The 25,707-nt window shown below is 40.0% G+C and overlaps 1 protein-coding gene across 7 annotated transcripts in view; it reads left to right on the top strand.

The window, feature by feature from the left end:
• The window catches only part of SNAP91 (synaptosome associated protein 91), a 170,285-nt gene that overhangs the window by 42,610 nt on the left and 101,968 nt on the right, over positions 1-25,707 (top strand). For all 7 annotated transcript variants that reach the window (XM_018052935.1, XM_018052934.1, XM_018052936.1 and 4 more), the window contains exons 3-7: positions 18,590-18,732; positions 19,359-19,434; positions 20,182-20,284; positions 22,245-22,338; positions 24,620-24,731. In XM_018052935.1, the coding sequence (XP_017908424.1) occupies positions 18,590-18,732; positions 19,359-19,434; positions 20,182-20,284; positions 22,245-22,338; positions 24,620-24,731 (528 nt within the window). The remainder of the gene's footprint in view (positions 1-18,589; positions 18,733-19,358; positions 19,435-20,181; positions 20,285-22,244; positions 22,339-24,619; positions 24,732-25,707) is intronic.

The raw sequence follows: 25,707 nt of genomic DNA, 5'->3' as shown, positions 1-25,707 counted from the left end.
CCTTGTATCTATTAAAGAAATTGAGGTCATGATTAAAAACCTTCTAACAAAGAAAACTCCAGGCGAAGATGACTTAATTGGTGGATTCTATCAAACATTTATAAAAGAAATAATCCCAAACCCTTTGAAGAAGAATACACAAGACTCTTCCAGAAAATTGAAAATAAGAGAATGCTTCTTATTCTGTGAAGACAGCTTGCCAGAGCTGTTACAAGAAAGAAAAACTATAGATCAATATCCCCTATGAACATAAATGTAAAAATTCTTCAAAATTTTAGCAAATCAAATCCAACAACATTTAGATAAAATATCATGACCAAAGAAAGGTGTTTATCCCAGGAATGCAAAGTTGGTTTAACATTTGAAAATTAGTCAATATAATTCACCATAATAATGGTCTGAAGAAGAAAACTGATTATGATCAGTATTTGACAAAGTTCAGTATTCATTCATAAGAAAAAAATCTCAGCAAGCTAGGAATAGAAGGGAGCTTTCTCAACCTGACATAGGGCATTTGTGAAAAACCTACAGCTAACATTGTGCTTACTAGTGAAAGACTGAATGATTTCTCTCTGAAGCCAGGAAAAACAAGACAGGAATATCTTCTCTTACCATTTCTATTCAGATTACACTGGAGATTCTAGCCATTGCCGTCAAGTTAAAAAGAAAGAGAAGGAAAGGTATTGAGATTGCAAAGAAGTAAAAACTGACTTTTATTACAGACCAGATGATCTCCTATGCAAAAAATGTGATGGAATTTACCAAAAAGAACTGTTAAGTGACTTTAACAAACTTGTAGGATACAGAGCCAATAATACAAAATAAGTTGTTATTTCTCCGTATTGGCACCGAACAATTAGGAATTGAAATGGAAAATAATATCATTTACCATATCAAAAATGTGAAATACTTTGAAATGCATCTGATAAAATATGTGTGAGACTTGTATGCTGAAAACTACAAAATATTGCTGAGAGAAAGCAGACCTAAATAAATTGAGAGACAGGCTATATATTCATGGATTGGAAAACTCTATATTGTTAAGATGTCAGTTCACTCCCAACTGATCAACCGATTTAATGATTCTAAATCAGAATCCCAACAGACATTTTTTTGTCAAAATTGATCAGCTCTGTCTAAACTCAAAAGGAAGTACAAAGGATTAAAAAGCTAAAACAACTTTGGAAAAGAACAAAGTTGGAAAAGCAACTGTACCTGATTTCAGTTAATATAAATTTACAGTAAAGATAGTGTGATGTTAGTATAAAGTTGGGCAGATAGATCGACAGAACAAAATAAAGGATTGGTTAATAGAACCAAAGATATGTTATTAAAATTTATTTTTAACAAAGGCAATACAGTGGGGAAAGAATAGTTTTTTCAGCAAATAGTGCTAGAACAATCTGATGTCCATCTGCAAAAAAAGAAAAATGATCATATAACCATAGCTCACACTCTTTGTGAAAACTGACAATGTATTATAGACCTAAGCGTGCAACCCTAAAATTATAAAGCCTCTAGAAGAAATATAGGACAAAATATTTGTGACCGTAACTTAAACAAAGATTTCTTACATATGACACCAAAAAGCATAATCCATGAAAAGCAAACTTGATCAGTAGGATTTCATCATAATTTCTGTTCTTTGAAAGACACTGTTAAGAGAATGAAAAAGAAATCTGTACACTGGAGAAAGTATTTGCAGATCATATGTCTGATCAAGGACTTTTGTCTAGAATCACTCAGTAGTAAAAACAAGTCAATAAAAATGTGCAAAGAATATATACCAGTGGCAAGTAAACTAATGAAAAGCCCATGAAAAACATGTTCAACATTGTCAGTCATCAGGGAAGTGCAAAGAAAAGCCACCATAAGATACCCTACTACACCTGTTAGAATGGTAAAGAATAAATAAACTGAAACACACATAGACTGCTGGTAGGAATGTAACATGATATAATCATTTTGGGAGTACTTTGGCGGTTTCTTAAATATTTATTTCCAAATGACTTGAACACTTCACTCCTGGGCAATTACCCAAGGGAAATTAAAGCATATGTCCATACAAATACTTGTATACTAATGTTTATAGCAGCTTTACTTGTAGTAACCAAAAACTGGAGTCACCTCAGATGTCCATCCATAGATGAATGGATAGACAGTTTTGACATGTCCATATAAGGCAGTACACCTCAGTTATAAAAAGGAATGATACATGCAACAATATGATGAGTCTCAAAATAATTATGTGAGTGAAAGCATCCTTTCCTGCCCCCATCCGCACCCAAAGAAAAAAGTATGATTTTCTTTACAGAAAATTTAGAAAATACAAGCTAATGTATATTTACTGAAAATGAATTGGTGGTGGCTAAGGGACAGCAGTGCAGAAGGCAATGGCACCCCACTCCAGTACTCTTGCCTAGAAAATCCCATGGATGAAGGAGCCTGGTGGGCTGCAGTCCATGGGCTCGCTAAGAGTTGGGCACGACTGAGCGACTTCCCTTTCACTTTTCACTTTCATGCATTGGAGAAGGAAATGGCAACCCACTCCAGTGTTCTTGCCTGGAGAATCCCAGGGACGGCGGAGCCTGGTGGGCTGCTGTCTATGGGGTCACACAGAGTCAGACACGACTGAAGCGACTTAGCAGCAAGGAACAGCAGGGGAGGCAAGTGAGGAAGGATAGGAAGGAGGATTTATAAACGAGATCGATCGAGGAAACCTTCAGGGTGATGGATACACTCATCATCTTAATGATGGTGATAGTTTTATAGGCGCATATATTTGTAACACTTATCAAATAGTATACTTTAAATACTTGCAGTTTTGTGTATCTCAACTTTACTCCAATAAAACTATTTTTAAAATTACTAGAATGACACCAGATTTGTTTCCCCAAGTTCAACGAAGACTTTGAATTCTAAGGAATTCAAATGTGATAGATATTTAGCATTTAGATTCTCATGATTTTCAAGAATTTTTTCCTGCATGTTTTATGTCTTTGTTCAATTTTTAAAATTTCATTGCCTGGAAACTCTTTACTTCATGAAGAAGTAGAGCAGTATAAATGCATACAAACTGCTGGTGAGAATATGTGCTCATGCTTAAGTCGCTAAGTCCTGTTCGACTCTGTGACTCTATGGACTGTGGCCTGCCAGGCCAGTCTACTCTGTCCATGGGATTTCCCAGACAAAAAGCTAGAGTGGGTTGCCATTTCCTCCTCCAGGGGATCTTCCCAACCCAGGGATCCAACTCACCTCTCCTGCGTTGGCAAGCATGTCCATTACTACTGAGCCACCAGAGAATATAAATTGGTGCAATCACTGTGTTAAAACATTCCTAATGTAAAATATGCATGTCCTCTACAGCTAAGCAGTTCTCTTTCTAGGTATGGATCAAAAAATAGCAGCACTTAAACTGGTCTCAGGTCATGTTTGTACCCTTTAATTATTAAGGAATTCAAAGAGCTTTTGTTTATGTGAGTTACATCTTTAGATATTTACTTCTGTTAAAAATCAAAACTGAGAAAAGTTAGAAATATTTTTCATTTTTAAATAATCATAATAAACATACTACCAGGTTAACACAGTGTTTTTAGGGAGATAATCATTTTTCAAAACAAGAAACAAATAAGGGTGGTATTGTTTTATGTTTCTATAAATCTCTTTAATATCTTGCTCAATAGAAGATGGACACTTGTATCTGTTTCTATATTCAGTCTGTTACAGTATATTGTCTTCAGTTCAGTTCAGTCGCTCAGTCATGTCCGACTCTTTGTGACCCCATGAATTGCAGCACACCAGGCCGCCCTGTCCATCACCAACTCTTGGAGTTCACTCAAACTCACGTCCATCGAGTTGGTGATGCCATCCAGCCATCTCACCCTCTGTCGTCCCCTTTTCTTCCTTCCCCCAATCCATCTTAGCACCAGGATCTTTTCCAATGAGTCAACTTTCGCATGAGGTGGCCAAAGTATTGGAGTTTCACCTTCAGCATCAGTCCTTCCAATGAACACCCAGGACTGATCTCCTTTAGGATGGACTGGTTGGATCCTCTTGCAGACCAAGGGACTCTCAAGAGTCTTCTCCAACACCACAGTTCAAAAGCATCAATTCTTCGGCACTCAGCTTGTTCACAGTCCAACTCTCACATCCATACATGACCACAGGAAAAACCATAGCCTTGACTAGATGGACCTTAGTCGGCAAAGTAATGTCTCTGCTTTTGAATATGCTATCTAGGTTGGTCATAACTTTCCTTCCAAGGAGTCTTTTAATTTCATGGCTGCAATCACCATCATCAGTGATTTGGGAGCCCCCCAAAATAAGGTCTGACTCCGTTTCCACTGTTTCTCCTTTTTTTGCTGTGAAGTGATGGGACCAGATGCTGTAATCTTCATTTTCTGAAGGTTGAGTTTTAAGCCAACTTTTTCACTCTCCTCTTTCACTTTCATCAAGAGGCTCTTTAGTTCCTCTTCACTTTCTGCCATAAAGGTGGTGTCATCTGCATATCTGAGGTTATTGATATTTCTCCCGGCAGTCTTGATTTCAGCTTGTGCTTCATCCAGCCCAGCATTTCTCATGATGTACTCTGCATATAAGTTAAATAACCAGGGTGGCAATATATAGCCTTGACGTACTCCTTTTCCTATTTGGAACCAGTCTGTTGTTCCATGTCCAGTTCTAACTGTTGCTTCCTGACCTGCATATAGGTTTTTCAAGAGGCAGGTCAGGTGGTCTAGTATTCCCATCTCTTTCAGAAGTTTCCACAATTTCTTGTGATCCACACAGTCAAAGGCTTTGGCATAGTCAACAAAGCAGAAATAGATGTTTTTCTGGAACTCTCTTCCTTTTTCCACGATCCAGCGAATGTTGGCAATTGGATCTCTGGTTCCTCTGCCTTTTCTAAAACCAGCTTGAACATCTGGAAGTTCACAGTTCACATACTGTTGAAGCCTGACTTGGAGAATTTTGAGCATAACTTTGCTAGCGTGTGAGGTGAGTGCAATTGTGCAATAGTCTGAGCATTCTTTGGCATTGCCTTTCTTTGGGATTGGAATAAAAACTGACCTTTTCCAGTCCTGTGGCCACTGCTGACTTTTCCAAATTGGCTGGCATTTTGAGTGTAACACTTTCACAGCATCATCTTTCAGGATTTGAAATAGCTCCAATGGAATTCTGTCACTTCCACTAGCTTTGTTCATAGTGATGCTTTCTAAGGCCCACTTGACTTCACATTCCAGGATATCTGGCTCTAGGTGAGTGATCACACCTTCGTGATTATCTGGGTCATGAAGATCTTTTTTGTACAGTTCTTCCGTGTATTCTTGCCACCTCTTCTTAATATCTTCTGTTTCTGTTATGTCCATACCATTTCTGTCCTTTATTGTGGCCATCTTTACATGAAATATTCCCTTGGTATCTCTAATTTTCTTGAAGAGATCTCTAGTCTTTCCCATTCTGGTTTTTTCCCCCCTCTATTTTTTGCATTGATCACTGAGGAAGGCTTTCTTATTTCTCCTGCTATTCTTTGGAACTCTGCATTCAGATGATTATATCTTTCCTTTTCTCCTTTGTTTTTTGCTTCTCTTCTTTCACAGTTACTTGTAAAGCTTCCTCAGACAGCCATTGTGCTTTTTTTGCATTTCTTTACATGGGGATGGTCTTGATCCCTGTCTCCTGTACAATGTCATGAACCTCCATCCAGAAGTTCATCAGGCACTCTGTCTATCAGATCTAGGCCCTTAAATCTATTTCTCACTTCCTCTGTATAATCATAAGGGATTTGATTTAGGTCATACCTGAATGGTCTAGTGGTTTTCCCTACTTTCTTCAATTTAAGTCTGAATTTGGCAATAAGGAGTTCATGATCTGAGCCACGGTCTTGTTTTTGCTGACTGTATAGAGCTTCTCCATCTTTGGCTCCAAAGAATATAATCAATCTGATTTCGGTGTTGACCGTCTGGTGATGTCTGTGTGTAGTCTTCTCTTGTATTGTTGGAAAAGGGTGTTTGCTATGACCAGTGCATTTTCTTGGCAAAACTCTTATTAGTCTTTGCCCTGCTTCATTCCGCATTCCAAGGCCAAATTTGCCTGTTACTCCAGGTGTTTCTTGACTTCCTACTTTTGCATTCCAGTCCCCTATAATGAAAAGGACATCTCTTTGGGGTGTCAGTTCTAAAAGGTCTTGTAGGTCTGCATAGAACCAGTCAACTTCAGCTTCTTCAGCGTTACTGGTTGGGGCATAGGCTTGGATTACCATGATATTGAATGGTTTGCCTTGGAAACGAACAGAGATCATTCTGTTATTTTTGAGATTGCATCCAAGTACTGCATTTTGGACTCTCTTGTTGACACTAATGGCTACTCTATTTCTTCTAAGGGATTCATGCCCACAGTAGTAGATATAATGGTCATCTGAGTTAAATTCACCCATTCCAGTCCATTTTAGTTCACTGATTCCTAGAATGTCAATGTTCACTCTTACCATCTCCTGTTTGACCACTTCCAATTTGCCTTGATTCATGGACCTGACATTCCAGGTTCCTGTGCAATATTGCTCTTTACAGCATCGGACCTTGCTTCTATCACCAGTCACATCCACAGCTGCATATTGTTTTTGCTTTGGCTTCATCCCTTCGTTCTTTCTGGAGTTCTCTCTCCACTGATCTCCAGTAGCATATTGGGCACCTACTGACCTGGGGAGTTCCCCTTTCAGTATCCTATCATTTTTCTTTTTCATACTGTTCATGGGATTCTCAAGGCAAGAATACTGAAGTGGTTTGCCATTCCCTTCTCCAGTGGACCACATCCTGTCAGACCTGTCCACCGTGACCCGTCTGTCTTAGGTGGCCCCACAGGGCATGGCTTAGTTTCATTGAGTTAGACAAGACTGTGGTCCTAGTGTGATTAGATTGACTAGTTTTCTGTGATTATGGTTTCAGTGTGTCTGCCCTCTGATGCTCTCTCACAACACCTACTGTTTTACTTGGGTTTCTCTTACCTTGGGCGTGGGGTATCTCTTCACGGCTGCTCCAGCAAAGCGCAGCTGCTGCTCCTTACCTTGGATGAGGGGTATCTCCTCATGGCCAGCCCTCCTGACCTTGAAGGGGAGTAGCTCCTCTTGGCCCTCCTTGCCCGTGCAGCCGCCACTCCTTGGACATGGGGTTGCTCCTCTTGGCCACCGCCCTGACCTTGAGCGTGCGTTAGCTCCTCTCAGCCGCTGCCCCTGACTTTGAGGTGGGGTAGCTCCTCTTGGCTGCCGCAGCTGACCTCGGACTTGAGGTCAGTTGTCTTAGTTGAAGTGTATGAGCAAAATCTGGCCTCATATAGGTAGACAGTTGGAAAAGGGAGAACCTTTTCAGATAGTTGTGGCTGTTCTTCTTTGATGTGTGCTGTGCTGTCTAGTTGCTCAGTTGTGTCCGACTCTTTGTGACCCGATGGACTGTAGCTGTCAGGCTCCTTTGCCCATGGGGATTCTCCAGGCAAGAATACTGGAGTGGGTTGCCATGCTCTTCTCCAGGGGATCTTCCCAAACCAGGGATCGAACGTAGGTCTCCTGCATTGTAGGAAGATTCTTTACTGTCTGAGCCACCAGGGAAACCCAAAAATACAAGGCTCATTTGGGACCTAAACCCTGGACCTCTCACGCCTGAGGCAAGAACTATCCCCCTAGACCAACCAGTCAGCCTGCTCTCTTAAGTGGTAATTTCTTAAATTTAAGTTGCAGTGTTGAATCTGAAATCACATCGGTGAACTTTTTATATTCTGTTGCATTAAAATCCTTTGGCATTTGTTGATCTGTACTTTGAATGAATTAATAACATTATTTTATAATTTGCGCTAGTCATTTGGGAAATACTGGGTCAGGTGAGTTATTCATATCTTCTAAATGTTGACACATTTAAATTGAATAGTATCAACAAATGATGCTCATTAATATCACCAACAATTTTATCAGAAAAGTCTCGAAGTACTAGAGTTCCCAGGCTTGCCATGGCAGAGATAAGTTTTCTGAAATTCTAACTTTTACTGAAAGACTGAAATTTATCAATGGCAACCAGTGCTGCCATTCATTTCTTTTAGGTGAGAGGTTCATTTTATTTTTGAGAAATAACTGTTGAATACCAAGTCTGAATCATGATGGTTTGAAATCTGTCAATCATACTTTTAAGTGAAAACAGTAGTCTGTGACAAAAGTGGTTAGTTCAGCTAATAATTCAAATACACAATTGCTTTTTCTTGAAATAGACATTGCTATTTGCTAGACATCAGAAGTGCCTTATGCATCTTCCCGTTTAGAGACAGAACAGGGTCATTTACATTTTCTATAAAGATTTAATGAGTAATATATTAGGCTTTGTGAATCACAGAATTGAGTTTGAGTTGAGTGTTGTAATGATTCACCTACATCACTGCAGTGTGAAAGCAGCCTTAGACAATATGTAAACAAATGAGTGTGATTGTGTACCAATAAAACTTTATTTACAAAAACAGGAAGCACTCCCCCAAAACAAAAGCCCAGGACCAGATGGCTTCACAGGAGAATTCTGTCAAACATTCAGAGAAGAGCTAATGCCTCTCCTTCTAAAACTCTTGCAAAAATTGCAGAGGAAGGAACACTTCCAAACACATTCTACAGGGCCACCATCACCCTGATACCAAAACCAGACAAAGAGCACAAAAAAAGAAAACTACAGGCTAATATCAGTCATGAACATAGATGCAAAAATCCTCAGCAAAATTTCAGCAAACAGATTCAGCAGCACATCAAAAATCTCATACACCATGGTCAAGTTGGGTTTCTTCCAAGGATGCAAGGATTCTTCAATATATGCAAATCAAGGTGATACACCATATTAACAAATTGAAAGATAAAAACCATATGATCATCTCAATAGATGCAAAAAAAGCCTTTGACAAAATTCAGCACCCATTTATGATTAAAACTCTTCAAAAAATGGGCATAGAAGAAAACTACCTCAACGTAGTAAAGGCCATATATGATAAGCCTACAGAAAACATTACTCTTAATGGTGAAAAACTGAAAGCATTCCCCCTAAGATCAGGAACAAGACAAGGGTGCCCACTTTCTCCACTGTTGTTCAACATAGTTCTGAAAGTCCTAGCTAGAGCAATCAGAGAAGAAAAATATAAGAAATCCAGATCAGAAAAGAAATAAAGCTGTCACTGTTTGCAGATGACATGATACCATACACAGTAAACCCTAAAGATAATACCAGAAAATTACTCGAGCTAATCAGTGAATTTAGCAAAGTTGCAGAATACAAAATCAATAAACAGAAATCACTTGCATTTTTATGTACTAACAGTGAAAAATCAGAGAAATTAAGGAATCAATCCCATTCACCATTGCAACAAAAATAATTAAATATCTAGGAATAAACTTACCTAAGTAAACAAAAGAACTGTACACAGAAAATTATAAGACACTAATGAAAGAAATAAAATATGACATAGACAGATGGAGAGCTATTCCATGTTCCTGGGTAGGAAGAATCAGTATTGTGAAAATGACTATACTACCAAACACGATCTATAGAGTCAACGCGAACACTATCAAATTACCAATGACATTTTTAACAGAACTAGAAAAAAAAATTTTCACAATTCACATGGAAACACAAAAGCCTGAATAGCCAAAGCAGTCTTGAGAAAGAAGAATGGAGCTGGAGGAACCAACCTTCCTGACTTCAGGTTATACTACAAAGTTACAGTCATCACGACAGTATGGTACTGGCACAAAAACAGACATATAGACCAATGGAATAAAATAAAAAGCTCAGAAAGAAACCCATGCACTTATGGGCACCTTATATATGACATAGGAGGCAAGAAGATACAATGGGGCAAAGACAGCCTCTTCAATAAATGGTGCTAGGAAAACTGGACAGCTACATGTAAACAAATGAAATTAGAACACTTCCTAACACCATACACAAAGATAAACTAAAAATGGATTAAAGACCTAAATGTAAGACCAGAAACTATAAAACTCTTAGAGGAAGACATAGAACACTCGATGACATAAATCAAAGCAAGATCCTCTATGACCCACCTCCTAGAGTAATGGAAATAAAAACAAAAGTAAACAAGTGGGACCTGATTAAATGTAAAAGCTTTTGTACAGCAAAGAAAACTATAAGCAACATGAAAAGACAACCCTCAGAATGGGAGAAAACAATAGCAAATGAAAACTGACAAAGGACTAATTTCCAAAATATAGCAGCTCATACAACTCTAGACCAGAAAAACAAACAACCCAATTAAATAGTGGGAAAAAGACCTAAACAGACATTTTTCCAAAGAAGACATACAGCTGGCTAACAAACACATGAAAAGATGCTCAACATGGCTCAGTGTTAGAGAAATGCAAATTGAAGCTACAATGGGATAATCACCTCACACTGGTCAGAATGGCCATCATCAAAAAGTCTACCAGCAATAAAAACTGGAGAGGGAATGGAGAAAAGGGAATGCTCTTGCACTGTTGGTGGGAATGTGAAATGATACAGCCACTACGGAAGACGGTATGGAGATTCCTTAAAAAACTAAGACTAAAACCACCATATGACCGAGCAATCCCACTCCTCGGCATATACCCTGAGGAAACCAAAATTGAAAAACACACATGTATCCCATTGTTCATTGCTGCACTATTTACAACAGCTAGAACATGGAAGCAACCTAGATGTCCATCAACAGATGAATGGATAAAGTTGTGGTACATATACACAATGGAATATTACTCAGCCATTAAATGGAACGCCTTTGAGTCCATTCTAATGAGGCGGATGATCCTAGAACCTGTTACACAGAGTGAAGTAAGTCAGAAAGAGAAAGATAAATATTGTATTCTAACGCATATATACGGAATCTGGAAAAAAGGTCCTGAAGAATTTACTGCAGGGCAGCCGTGGAGAAGCAGACATAGAGAACAGACTTGTGGCCATGGGGAGAGGGGAGGAGAGGGTGAGACGCATGGAGAGAGAAACATGGAAACTTACATCACCATATGCAAGATAGACAGCCAACGGGAATTTGCTGTATGGCTCAGGAAACTCAAACAGGGGCTCTGTATCAACCTAGAGGAGTGGGATGGGGAGGGAGGTGGGAGGGAGGTTCAAAAGGGAGGGGATATATGTACACTATGGCTGATTCAGGGTGAGGTTTGACAGAAAACAACAAAATTCCATAAAGCAATTGTCCTTCAATAAAAAAATGAATGAAAAAAAATCAACATGAAAAAGCAACAAATAAAGGATAATTTGAAAAAAAAAACAAAAAAAAACCAAAAAAAACAAAACAACAACAACCCATCAAGCAGACCTGGTTTGCCCAGCAAGCTGTAGTTTGCCAATGCTGACATAGAGTATTACAAAGATGAGGATACTAAAATTATGATTTAATACAATTAGTAGCTTACTGCTTCACCAGGGACTTGCTTCTCAGTGGCCTTCTTTCTGTCATCCTTCTCCCATCTCCATCCAAGAGCACCCATCTTGACCTCTCTCTTTGTGTAACCTTCTCTGAGGCTAATCCCAACATCTGAGCCCTGGGTTCTAGACCTTATCCTGCCTGGAGAACATGCCATAAATTACCTCTTCTTTCTTTTCAAACTCAGCTCTTTTTGACTTTTCCTTCTTGATCTCCAGCAAGCTTAAATGCCTCCTAGCTTTAAATGTCACATCCAGTCTGTGCTTGGGCTTTATTTTTTTACATGGCAGCAGTCTCCTAGTCACACCTTCTATTCTTAGGGTTCTGGTTGCTTGGATTTCTGTAGTGTTTGATACCAGTTATCCCTAATTGCTACTTGAAATATTTGAAGCTCTCTTCTTAATTGGCTCCAAAATTTAATTTTCCCAGGCTTCTCTTTTCCATTCTGGCTGCTGTTTTGCTCAGTTCTTTTCCAGTCATCTCTTAAATATTAGCATTAGTCACTTAGTTGTGTCTGACTGTTTGCAATCCCATGGTCTGTCCATGGAATTCTCCAAGCAAGGATACTGGAGTAGGTTGCTGTTCCCTTCTCCAGGGGATTGTCTTGACCCAGGGATCAAACCTGGGTCTCCTTCCTTGCAGGTGGATTGTTTATCATCTGAGCTACCAGGGAAGCTTTCTTAAGTATTGGTCTTTCTTAATATTGTTTTTTATTTTCTTATTTATAATGAATACTTTTCATTGTTCTGTGTGTGACCCATGGGTTATCTCCTCTGCATGCATGATCTCATCTCCCATATCGTTGCTGCTGTTGTTCAGTCGCTCAGTTGCGTCCAACTCTTTGGAGCCCATGGACTGCAGCACGCCAGGCTTCCCTGTCCTTCATTATCTCTAGGAGTATGCTCAAATGCATGTCCGTTGTGTTGATGATGCCATCCAGCCATCTCATCCTCTGTCACCCGCTTCTCCTCCTGCCCTCAGTTTTTCCCAGCATCAGGGTCTTTTCCAGTGAGTTGGCTCTTTGTATCAGGTAGCCACAGTATTGCAGCCTCAGCGTCAGCATCAGTCCTTCCAATGAATAGTCACGGTTGATTTCCTTTAGGAATGACTGGTTTGATCTCCTTGCTCTCAAAGGGACTTCCAAGAGTCTTCTCCAGCACCACAGTTTGAAAGCATCAGTTCATCAGTGCTCAGCCTTCTTTATGGTTCAACTCTCACATCTGTACATGACTACTGGAAAAACCATAGCTTTGACTATACAGACCTTTGTTGGCAAAGTAATGTCTCTGCTTCGTAATATGCTATCTAGGTTTGTCACAACTTTTCTTCCATGGAGCCAGTGTCTTATAATTTCGTGGCTGCAGTCACCGCCCACAGTGATTTTGGAGCCCAAGAAAACAAAAACTCTGTCACTGTTTCCATTTTTCCCCATCTATTTGCCATGAAGTGATGGGACTAGATGCCATGATCTTAGTTTTTTGAATATTGAGTTTTAAACCATATTTTTCACTCTCCTCTTTCACTCTCATCAAGAGGGTCTTTAATTCCTCTTTGCTTTCTGCCATTCAGTTCAGTTCAGTCACTCAGTCGTGTCTGACTCTTCGTGACCCCATGAATCGCAGCACACCAGGCTCCCTGTCCATCACCATCTCCTGGAGTTCACTCAAACTCACGTGCATTGAGTCGGTGATGCCATCCAGCCATCTCATCCTCTGTCATCCCCTTTTCCTCCTGCCCCCAATCCCTCCCAGCATCAGAGTCTTTTCCAGTGAGTCAACTCTTCACATGAGGTGGCCAAAGTACTCAGCTTTAGCATCACTCCTTCCAAAGAACACCCAGGGCTGATCTTCTTTAGAATGGACTGGTTGGATCTCCTTGCAGTCCAAGGGACTCTCAGGAGTCTTCTTCAACACCACAGTTCAAAAGCATCAATTCTTGGTCGCTCAGCTTTCTTCACAGTCCAACTCTCACAGCCATACATGACCACTGGAAAAACCATAGCCTTGACTAGACGGATTAGGGTGGTGTCAATCATCTGCACATCTGAGGTTATTGCTATTTCTCCCTGCAATCTTGATTCCAGCTTGTGCTTCATCCAGCCTGACATTTCACATAATGTACTCTATATAGATTAAATAAGCAGAGTGACAATATACATTCTTGATGTACCCCTTTCCCAATTTGGAACCAGTCTGTTGTTCCATGTCTGGTTCTAACTGTTGCTTATTGTTGCTGGTGACTCCCAAAGTTGAATTTCCAGTCCCCTGAGCTTCCCTGGTGGCTCAGATGGTAAACAGTCTGCCTGCAATACTGGAGACCTGGTTTGCCAGGTCAGATAGATCTCCTGGAGAAAGAAATGGCAACCCACTCCAGTATTCTTGCATGAAGAATCCCATGGACAGAAGAGCCTGGCAAGCCCCAGCCCATGGGGGTCACAAAGAGTTGCACACAACTGAGTGACTAACATTTCGTTTCTTTCCAATCCCCTGTCCGGCATCTCAACTTGAGTTCCAACAGCTACTTCATATATATCATGTCAAAAATAGTTTATATCTCCTTTGGAACCAGCTTTCCTCCCGTGTCAGTAAAAAAGCATTCACTCGGCCCTAAACTAGAAATCTTTTTTGCTTACAAGATCTGTGTGCACACTTGCAAATCCCCATCAGCTTTACCTCCTAAATATTCTTCTGCTACTTTCATCATTTCTCTGTCTCCACTGCCTTTTCATGAGTTCAGGTTCATCTCCCAGGGCTTTCTAACTTGCCCTTGTCTCTGTTGTATCTTTTCGAACAAAGGTAATTATTTCTTATCTTGTATATCTTTTTACCTTGCAGATATTATTTAGTAGTCAGCCAAGCCATGTGGTTGCCTGTAAAAGAAAAGTTTTACTGGTACCTTTCTGCTGAAATACCCCCAGGGGTTCCCCTTGCTCCATAGGTTAAAGTTGAAACTCTTTAATGTGAGGTGTGGGATCTCTCACTGGCCTTTCCTTGGCTTTCTAGTTAAGCTCTCCCCCCCATCTACCCACATATGCACAGCCCCAGACCACCACAGTTCTCCTAGGAGGCTCTCATTTTTTAAAATTTTATTCATTTTTAAAATTTATTTATTTATTTAAATTGGAGGCTAATTACAATATTGTGGTGGTTTTGCCATACACTGACATAAATCAGCCATGGGAGTACATGTGTCCCCCATCCCCAAACCCCTCCCACCTCCCTCCGTATCCCATCCCTCTGGTTTGTCCCAGTGCACCAGTTTTGAGTGCCCTGTTTCATGCATCAAAGTGGGACTGGCGGTCTGTTTCACATATGATAATATACATGTTTCAGTGCTACTTTCTCAAATCATCCCACCCTCGCCTTCTCCCCCCAGAGTCCAAAAGTCTGTTCTTTACATCTGTGTCTCTTTTGCTGTCTTGCGTATAGGGTCGTCATTACCATCTTTCTAAACTCCATATACTGCGTTAATATACTGTATTGGTGTTTTTCTTTCTGACTTACTTCACTCTGTAAAATAGCCTCCAGTTTCATCCACCTCATTAGAACTGACTCAAGTACGTTCCTTTTAATAACTGAGTTAATACTCCATTGTGTGTATGTACCACAACTTCTTACCCATTCGTCTGCCAATGGACATCTAGGTTCTTCCGTGTTCTGGCTCTTGTAAACAGTGCTGCGATGAGCACTGGAGTACACGTGTCTCTTTCAGTTCTGGCTTCCTTGGTGTATGTGTCCAGCAGTGGAATTGCTGGGTCATACGGCAATTCTATTTCCAGTTTTTTAAGGAATCTCCACACTGTTCTCTATAGTAGCTGTACTAGTTTGCATTTCCACCAACAGTGTAAGAGGGTAGCCTTTTCTCCACACCCTCTCCAGCATTTATTGTTTGCAGACTTTTGGATCGCAGCCATTCTGACTGGCATGAGATGGTACCTCTTTGATTTATTTTTTAATTGGGGGGTAATTGCTTTACAATATTGTGTTCGTTTCTGCCATACATCAAAATGAATCAGCCATAGGTATACGTATGTCCCCTCCCTCTTGAACCTTCCTCCCACCCCATCTCACCCCTCTAGACTCAAACCCAGTGCTCTGTCACATTCATCGTTTTTTTTTACAGCTTTACTCTTTGCATATTTGCTAAAAATGTCCTCACTCCCCTCCCACGTCACAGCTGACTTTAGGGTCCCACTCAACTCTCCTTTCCATGGCATCTTTGCTAATGCCCCATCACATTCTCAGTGCAGTGTATGGATCACAGCATTTACAGGCGTTTACTTTGGGTACCTACTTTCTTCAGACCATTTGCAATCTCTGTAATAACCCCGTGCTCCATCGCTTTGGTCATGTCCTGTATGACTGTTTACAACCCTATGGACTTTAGCAGGCCGGGTTCCTCTGTCCATGGGATTTTCCAACTAGGAATACTGGAGTGAGTTGCCATGCCCTCCTTCAGGGGATCTTCCCGACTCAGAGATCAAACCCAAGTCTCCTGAAGCACCTGCATTGCAGGCTGAGTTTTTACTGCTGAGCCCCCAGGGAACCCCTGTGATAACTCTGAAAGGTAGTAATTATTACCACCATTTTAAAGTTATACACAATGGAGTATTACTCAGCCATTAAAAAGAATACATTTGAATCAGTTCTAATGAGGTGGATGAAACTGGAGCCTATTATACAGAGTGAAGTAAGCCAGAAAGAAAAACACAAATACAGTATACTAACACATATATATGAAATTTAGAAAGATGATAACGATAACCCAATATGCGAGACAGCAAAAGAGACACAGATGTATAGAACAGTCTCTTGGACTCTGTGGGAGAGGGTGAGGGTGGGATGATTTGGGAAAATGGCATTGAAACATGTATAATATCATATAAGAAATGAATCACCACCCTAGGTTCAATGCAGGATACAGGATGCTTGGGGTTGGTGAACAAGGATGACCCAGAGAGATGGTATGGGGAGGGAGGTGAGAGGGGGGTTCAGGATTGGGAACACGTGTACACCCATGGTGGATTCATGTTGATGTATGGCAAAACCAATACAGTATTGTAAAATAAAATAAAGTAAAAAAAAAATGAAATTAAGGAACCAAACCACAGGTATATTAAGTGATTTCTCTGAAGTTGTACATCTAAATGGTTGCTGAGCTGGGCTCTGGACCTGGGCTCTTTCCTGCTCTGTCATCCTGCGTCTCTGTATTCTTCCAGGGACTTCTTAATTATCTGAGCATGTATTCATCTGCTCTGTTCAGCAGTACATTTCCACATCACCAGTTCAATAAATAAAGGGATAGAAGAGCTTGTAGCTGATAATGAGTTTCAGGTATAAAGCAGTCCTATGATATAATCTTGGAAAATCATGTTAGAGCATAGCAATTTGTCTTTTTCAAAGAACTATTTATTTAGATTTAGGGGAAAGTATTTTGGTTATTATACATTTTGTTCAACACATGTTTACTGCGTGCTGTGTTCTCCAAAGCCCTGCCAGGAAACAGACATTGGTGTGATTGTTTCCATCCTCAGGGAACTATAGGAACTTATGACAGACAGACATCTGATGTGGATGTGTGTGTGTGTGCGTGCGTCAGTGGTGTCCGACTCTTTGCAACACCATGGACAATAGCCCGCCCGCTTTTAGGCACTAAGAATAAAATGCCTCAGGTTTTTAAGCAGAGGAACATGTGACTACATTCAAATAGGACCAGGAAAGATTTCCTTAAGAATGAGTAGAATTCCAATAAAAGGAGACTTTATGGGATGGCTGTTCAGGGACTAGAAGTTTGAAATAAATATAAAGAAAGAAATCTGGTTTGGTCTATTTGTAATTCATATCAATGATTGATACCCTTTTAGATAAGAGCTATTTCAGTGATGGAGTATCGATTTAAAAAAATTTATTTTTTTGTAAAATAGATGCATAAAACAAATGTGGAGCTTAATGAGTACTAAGTGTGGATTTTAAGTGAGAAACAGGGTGGGCTTGTCATTGCGTTTGTTGCATGGAATATCCTAGGCCCTGGGTATCGCATATGGTCCTCTGTAGGGTGGGGATGACCTCTGATAGAATTCTCACAGTTTTGTTTTGCTAAAGAGGTTACCTTGCGCTGTTGCAGTGGTCTTAAGGCCGCACTGCCCCAGAGTGGCTTCGCTTCTGTTTCTTAGCACATAATCTTTGGTTGCCTCAGCTAACTTTTTGACAGTGCTCTATTTTCTGGATTCTGGGCAGCCTCTTCTGGGGCTATAGACCTTTTTTCCCCCTGAGGTACAGCTGGAATCACAGCTGATATGTAGATGTGGACAGTCAATGTGTTACAAAGATTTGCTCTCTTACGAACTCAGGTCAAATCATAGTAGTTTAATGCCTATATGATTGGGAGATGATTGGGGAGAATGGCATTGAAACATGTATAATATCATATAAGAAACGAATCACCAGTCTAGGTTCGGTGCAGGATACAGGATGCTTGGGGCTGGTGAACAGGGACCCAGAGAGATGGTAGGGGGAGGGATGTGGGAGGTGGGTTCAGGATTGGGAACACATGTACACCCGTGGTGGATTCATGTTGATGTATGCCAAAACCAATACAGTGTTGTAAAGTAGCTTTAGATGGGTTTAGAGGAATTCTTCCCTCTTTTAATGTTATGTGTTCATTAGCACCCATCAAAACTAAAATCCACATGAAGTAGGCTTTTTGATATACTGTTTCAAAAAATATGCTGTTGCCTTCAGATGGTGTCTAGAATAAACATCTGCGTGTTTGAGACATTGTTCTAGGAGTGATAACAAAAAAGATTAACAAGAAGCTTAGCATTCCTGGAGTTTGTTATTTCTAAAAAATGACACTGGGGCCAGAAAATGGATTAAATTCAGAAGAAGATACAGAAGACAATTCAATAGGAAAGAAAAAAAAAAACCAAGAAAAAGTAAATACATTGGGTAAATGTAATTATTAATATGTGTTCATGTGTGAAAATATTACGTACAATTTTTGAACATTTGTTTCACGATTGTCAATGCAATTTTGGACTCATACTTTTGTAAACAGGTTTAAATGTTTAAAATTTGAAATGAATTTTTTTTATGCAATCATTTGTGTTATTGACTGAAATCTTCTATTCTCATAGATTTGATCCAGGCTACCAATGAGACCAATGTTAATATTCCTCAGATGGCAGACACGCTCTTTGAGCGGGCAACGAACAGTAGCTGGGTGGTTGTATTTAAAGCTTTAGTCACTACACATCATCTCATGGTTCATGGAAATGAGGTAAAACTCATAAACCCAAGTTTTCTTTTTTGGGCAGGGGAGGGAGACTGATAAGCCTTAAGTCTCTGTACACTTTTGCTAATTAGAAAAATAAGAGGAAGTGTATAGAAAAGCCATCTGGAGTACAGTTTTACTCTTCTGTTTACCTGTTTTTCAGAAAAATGTTGTTAGACATGTGTTAAATATGTATATACCATGTAAACATATTAATGGACGAAAATGTTAGGAGAAAGAAACAGCAAAATTGTTTTTCCCATTGGAAGTACTCCTTTGTGCCTCTGTGTGAAAATTGCTTACATAACAGTGTTTCGTTTTGGAAAATACTGACAAACTAAAAATTAGCCATTTTATATGGAATGCCTACTGAATCCTATTAAATTCAAATGTTTCTGTTATACACAGAAATGCAAGATCATAAAACTTAATTCTGATTCAGTGAATGTGATTCAGTTTTTATTCCCCATTAGAGAAAACGGGAGACTAGGAAACTATACTGAGTGAAAAAAAAAAAACCACAATGAGAATGCATATTTTTAGAAATTCCCTAAAAATTCCCTTTAATATCAGAAACTGTTGAAATTCATGCTTTCAGAATATTGTTTTTGATTCTGATTTTTGTTTTTCAGAGATTTATTCAGTATTTGGCTTCTAGAAATACCCTCTTCAATCTCAGCAATTTTTTGGACAAAAGTGGATCCCATGGTAAGCATATTATGTTTTATAATTTTCTTGCTAATGTTTTTGGTACAGAATCTTTTGATTTTTTTAATTCAAAATAATTCATTGAAAATCACTGTAACTGATAGCTCCACTGGATATCTAAGAATAAAAGATAAATGTAACTATATAGTTACTTTATAGTAGCTTTAAAATATTTAATTGTTGGGCAACTCAGCATATGAATTATACATTATTAATTTTATCTTTTGTCTTTCAGTATTTACCTTAAAAAATAACAGTGGGCATGCCAGACCCACAGTTGTTTGTTTATGGAGGTATAGGAGGCAATGAAGTTAAAAATACATTCCCAACTTAAAAGTACTTGGTTTTAAATGTTTTTGTAAATTAATAGGATTTGTTCTACAATCATGTGTTCATTCATCATATTTTCTGGTTGTCTGTTATGTATATAGGCAAGCATACCGAGCATGAATAGTTCTCAGATAACTACATGTGTTAAGTCTGAAATAATGAACAAAATCGCAAGGAAACCTCAGAAAAGACATTCTGTGCAAAGATGGTAGCATAACTAAATGGAATAGTACTGGAATGTCTCATGCCAAAAGTATTTTTGCCTGAAGTAGGATTTTAAATGAGGCCTTTCTGGTATAATTATTCACCTCATCTTAGAATTATTTACATTTGAGGAGTTTAAAAACATTGGAACTAAGCAAAGCACAGTTGAGCATATTTTATTAATTAGTTTTATTTCCTCTGCCCTTCCTCCAGGTTATGACATGTCTACCTTCATAAGGCGCTATAGCAGATATTTGAATGAAAAGGCCTTCTCTTACAGACAGATGGCATTTGATTTTGCCAGAGTGAAGAAAGGGTATGTTTTTTTCTTTCCTCACACTTGTTTGTGCAGAGTAAGTCTTTGAGACATACTTGATTTATCTTAACTAAGTTAAATACCAACTAGTTTACCATCACCTTAAAAAAAAAAAAAGAAATTCAACTAGTAATATTATGAAAGTTAGCCTTGAGGTTGCAGTGTTACTGTGCTTTTATTTTCATGCAGAAAATCTGATTTGCTGCTCAAAGTTGACATGGTACAACAGTTTATTTTATTAAAATCAACTCAAAATTCTTGAATACTTACATACTTTAAAATAATTTTAAGTTGAGAGAATTTAAACAAGTTTCATTTAAAAGAATGTGGCTGTAGCTGACAATAATTATTTCAGTACATTTTGTTTGAGGTGAAACTGAACTGTGTGTATACACGGAGATCTGTTTTTGACAGGTAATACTGTTCTACTATTACACATTGTTGTTGCTGTTGACCTACTGAGTCTTGTCCCACTCTTTTGCAACCCCATGGATGTAGCCCAGCAGTCTTCTCTGTCCATGGGATTTCCCAAGCAGGACTACTGGAGTGGGTTGCCATTTTCCTCCTCCAGGGGATCTTCCTGACCCAGGGACCAAACCTGCGCCTCCTGCATTGGCAGGCAGATTATTCACTACTGAGCAACCAGGGAAGCCCATGCTATTATACATGCCCACACACAATACAAACACACCATTATTGAACTGACAGTACTCATGGCCATTGAGTTGATGATGCTATCTAACCATCTCTTCCTCTGCAGACCCTGTACCCATTCATAATTTGAAATAATGGCAACATATAGAAAATTTAATATTTTAGTCTCAAGAATCAACCCCAAAAGATATAGCTCTATTTTCTGATAGCTGACCTAAATTTAGCTGAAAAATATAATCTTGCCTGTTCAAAACAGATTAGTTTCTTGTGGGTGAACATTTTATAAAATTAAGATTTTGGCTTTATCCCCTTCTATTAGAGATGATTCTGGTTCATATGCCTTCCCCTGGCTTCTTATGTGGCCCTGGGAAGCCTTAGCTGATGTTCTAGCTTGATCATGACCTCTCCACAGTAGGGCCACAGCCTTCTTAGAAACTTCTGAACCCTGAATAGGCAAATAAGGGCACTTGGGGATGCTCTTCCTGCCCCAGAAGTGGGAGAGACCCCAAAAGCTGCCATAATCAACCTGTTCACATCACCTAGGCGTTTCCTCCACTGTTTCGGTCCTGCTGCCCCTTGACTATTTGGATACAGGGGCTCCTTAGGAGGCCTGCAGTGAGTGCTCCCTCCAGTGCTCCGTGCAGCCTCATTCTCTTCAGCTGGTTATTTACACTCAGCTCTTTTTGACCAACGTGCAAATCAGAATGTCCTTTTCATCACTTGATGTTTAATAGTATAAATTCTGCTCCTAGTCTACAGGTTTTGAAGTCTTCCAAGACATGTTTTATCTCTGTCTCAAAAACAAACAAGCTAGGATTTAGGGAACCTAGAGTGTAAATACTAGTATTAATATTTTTGTTGTAGACTTAGAAAAGTCCATTCATAAATTCAACTGGCCTCTTCCATCCAGACCACACTGAGGGCAGCGCATGAAAAGCATTGCCTGTGTATTTGAGGATTGTGAGTACAGAGACGAGAACCAACATGGCCTCTTCATATCTCAAAATCAACCTGCAAGGTCTCAGATGGTAAAGAATCCACCTGCAGTATGGGAGACCTGGGTTTGATCCCTGGGTGGGGTTCCCCTGGAAGAGGAAATGGCAGCCCACTCCAGTATTCTTGCCTGGAGAATCCCTATGGACGGAGGAGCCTGAAGGGCTATAGTCCGTGGGGTCGCAAAGAGTTGGACACAACTGAGCGACTAAGCACGCACAGCACAGAAGGAAAATAGCTTAGAACAATGTGCATGGTCTCAAGTTTCCACGTGCAAGTAAGTTTTGCCTTTTCCTTTCTTTATTAATTGTAGGGCTGATGGTGTCATGAGGACAATGGCTCCTGAGAAGCTGCTGAAGAGCATGCCCATACTGCAGGGACAAATTGATGCACTGCTGGAATTTGATGTGCGTACCTCACCAGAAAATGCATCTTATGCAGTCATGTTGCCTTTTATTGGAAAGTAGACTGCAGATAAAGAATTTCCTCAGGAAGTAGATTTAGATTCCCTTCATGTCAGTGAGGGAGAAGGCGCTGGCGACCCACTCCAGTACTCTTGTCTGGAAAATCCCTTGGATGGAGGAGCCTGGTGGGCTGCAGTCCATGGGGTCGCTAAGAGTTGGACACAACTGAGCGACTTCACTTTCACTTTTCACTTTCATGCATTGGAGAAGGAAATGGCAACCCACTCCAGTGCTCTTGCTTGGAGAATCTCAGGGATGGGGGAGCCTTGTGGGCTGCCATCTATGGGATCGCACAGAGTTGGACATGACTGACGTGACTTAGCAGCAGCAGCAGTAGCATGTCAGTGAGGGGCTTCCCGGGTAGGTCAGTTGGTAAAGAATCCACATGCAAGGCAGGAGACCCTGGTTCAGTTCCTGGGTCAGGAAGATTCTCTTGGAGAAGGGATGGGCTACCCACTCCGGTATTCTTGGGCTTCCCTGGTGGCTCAGCTGGTAAAGAATCTGTCTGCCATGTGGGAAACCTGGGTTCGATCCCTGGGTTGGGAGATTCCCCCGAGAGAAGGCAGTGGCAACCCACTCCAGTGTTCTTGCCTGGAGAATCCCATGGACAGAGGTACAATCTGGGGTTGCAAAGAGTTGGATACGACTGAGCGACTAACACTTTCATTTTCATGTCAGTGACCTGGATGAACACTTAGTTTAGGCTGTCAGTGCAGTGGAGATAATTTTGGTTGCCCAGACTGTCAGAGCAGTTTACAGGTGTTAAATAACTTCAGTCATGGAAAACCACAAGCAGTGCATTCTTGGAGAGATGTATGTTCAGAGCAGGATGGTGGCCTCCTGTTGTGGTTGACAGGATCAAGTGGCTACAGAAGGGACGTCCGGCAGGTAAATACCCCAGACTGCTATTAAAAACCATTTTATACAGTCTGCGTGTGTGACACCATCCGCAGAAGAGAATTCTTTTTCTTTTTCTTTTTTTTTGGCTTATTTTATTTATTTATTTTTTAAAATTATGTCATGGTCCTTCTTTTGGATGATTCCAACATGACGTGTTTCTTAAAACCATACCTGTGTCACGACTCTGGTGTAACTACACTAGTTTATACATGTGATAAGATTATATAGAACTAAACACATTTACAGCTAGTAAAATTGGAGAAATCTGAATAAGATGGGTATATTGTATCAGTATCCATATCCTGACTGTGAGACTGTACTATAATTTTGTAGACAGTATGTGAAATCTGTTTTTTTTTTTAATAGCTGCATGTGGACTTACAGTAATTTCAAAATGAAAGTTCTATTAAAGAAACATATCTGATCCATGAAAATAAAATATTCTGACATGTAGGGAGAGTTATAACTCACATTGTTAGCTTTCCTCTGTTATGGTGGTTGGCTAAAGCAAAGATTTTCCTCAAATACTATTATTTGAAATCTCTGTTAAGATTGTTTGGGTTAGTCTGTCACCAAGTCCTAGTTACAGCACCCAACTCCTGTGAAATTTCAGAAAAAGCAGCAAACCATGTTACTGTCTTATGAAAGATTCTACAGTAAGGAGTTCCCTTAGCTGTGTGTGGAACTACTTCCCTTAACTGTTTTGTCTTTATTCATTAATGTTTCTTAGCTTTCCTTACCTTTAATGATGGTATTGTCTTAAATAAAAGAGAAAAGAAGGCATAGAATGAGAAAGAGCAGAGCAGGGATCGGGAAACAGGGAGAAATTATTCTTCTTTGTGCTGGTGATTAGAGTATTGGGTGGGTGCTGGGTAAATGATATGAGTCTCAAGGATTATTTTAGGGGTAGTTGGCTAAGGTGTCTATCCCCATGCTAGGCTTCCTCCCTGAGTCACTGCAGGCCGCTGGTGTCTGAACCCTTCCAAAGAGACCATTACATATGGGGAGGGAAGGAATGTACTATTAAGATAGTGAAAGCAGCAAGAGGACAGGTGTTCAGAAGTTGGGTTTGATTTATCTGTGGGTCATTAATCAAATGTGTATTTTTCTTATACTTGATAGGCCAACTTCATTGACTTAAGTTGAAGCAAACAGTTGGCAATCCTTTTTTATATATTAGTAGGAGTACTGAAAAGGGTTGTATAGCATCTGTTGAATATGAGTCAATTTCTTGGTAAATAGTTTGAGACTTTTTAACACGCTCTGAGAAAAATTGTCATTTGATGACTTGCAGATAACAGATGAAATTTTCGTTTTTTTCTAGGTGCATCCAAATGAACTAACAAATGGTGTCATAAATGCTGCATTTATGCTTCTTTTCAAAGACCTTATCAAACTTTTTGCTTGTTACAACGATGGAGTGATTAATTTACTTGGTAGGTAGAATTACTGTATCGTGTCTGTGAAGAGAGACTGTATCAGAAGAGATTTAGATATGCAGAGAGTTAGATACCACAGACTTCATAAAAAAATCTGAAGACATGACTCAGTCAGGCCACACTTCTGTGAGTGTTCTTACGTCAAGGTTAAGTGCAGGGAATGGAAAGCACTCTAGGTATTTTCAGCAGGAAGGGATTCCATACAGGGGTTTTGGTGCTTAGCAAATTTTGGATTGACTGCAGGAGCACATTTTGGGCTTTGCCTCTTGGATTAAGACTCATAATGATTGATAACTTCCACTGTGCTGACAACCACCTCTGAAGCCACCCATGACATGCTCCTGTTTTGAAGTAATTCCACACGTCTCACCATCTTTCCTTCCACATAAAGTGAAAATGAGATAGAGATACTGCTTGACGACTGGCCGACAATAAGAGATTTCTTTCTACCGACAAGTCACCCCTTCCTGGGATGTAATGATAAGGCAGACCTCTTCCAGCTGGTGCCAGTTTGAGAAAACATCTCTAAGTCAAGCTTGAATTCTCTTTTCTGTCAGCTGGTCATAGAAAACTCCCCAGAGACAGTAGGCATCATTGGATGGGGAGAAACAGTTATCCAGAAGACATAGGTGCTGTGGGAGTTGAGCCACCTGTTCATACAACCTTACCTGCATGTTCAGGAGCTACTCCAGGCTGATCTCTTACACTACCGCCTCCATTTGGTGATGGATCATACTCTCGCACTTGGTCAGCTTTATGGTTTGGTGTATTAGATACTGCTTGGTCTTACGGTCACTCGATGTTCTCTGAGGTCAGAACCCTCAGTCTCTAGAAGCAAGCCAGGAGCAATTTTTCCGAAGGAGATTAGTTACTGTCTAAGAAAGATATGGCCCTGCTTCAAAGCGCTGAAAGTGTCTACTGTATTTTCCTACTGGTGTGTGCCAGAGCCGTCTGGCAGCATTTGAATCTGCTG

The sequence above is a fragment of the Capra hircus genome, chromosome 9, assembly GCF_001704415.2.
Source record: "Capra hircus breed San Clemente chromosome 9, ASM170441v1, whole genome shotgun sequence".
Taxonomy (NCBI): Eukaryota; Metazoa; Chordata; class Mammalia; order Artiodactyla; family Bovidae; genus Capra; species Capra hircus.
Note: the sequence above shows the minus strand (reverse complement) of the source record. Positions and strands in the feature narration are given on the sequence as shown.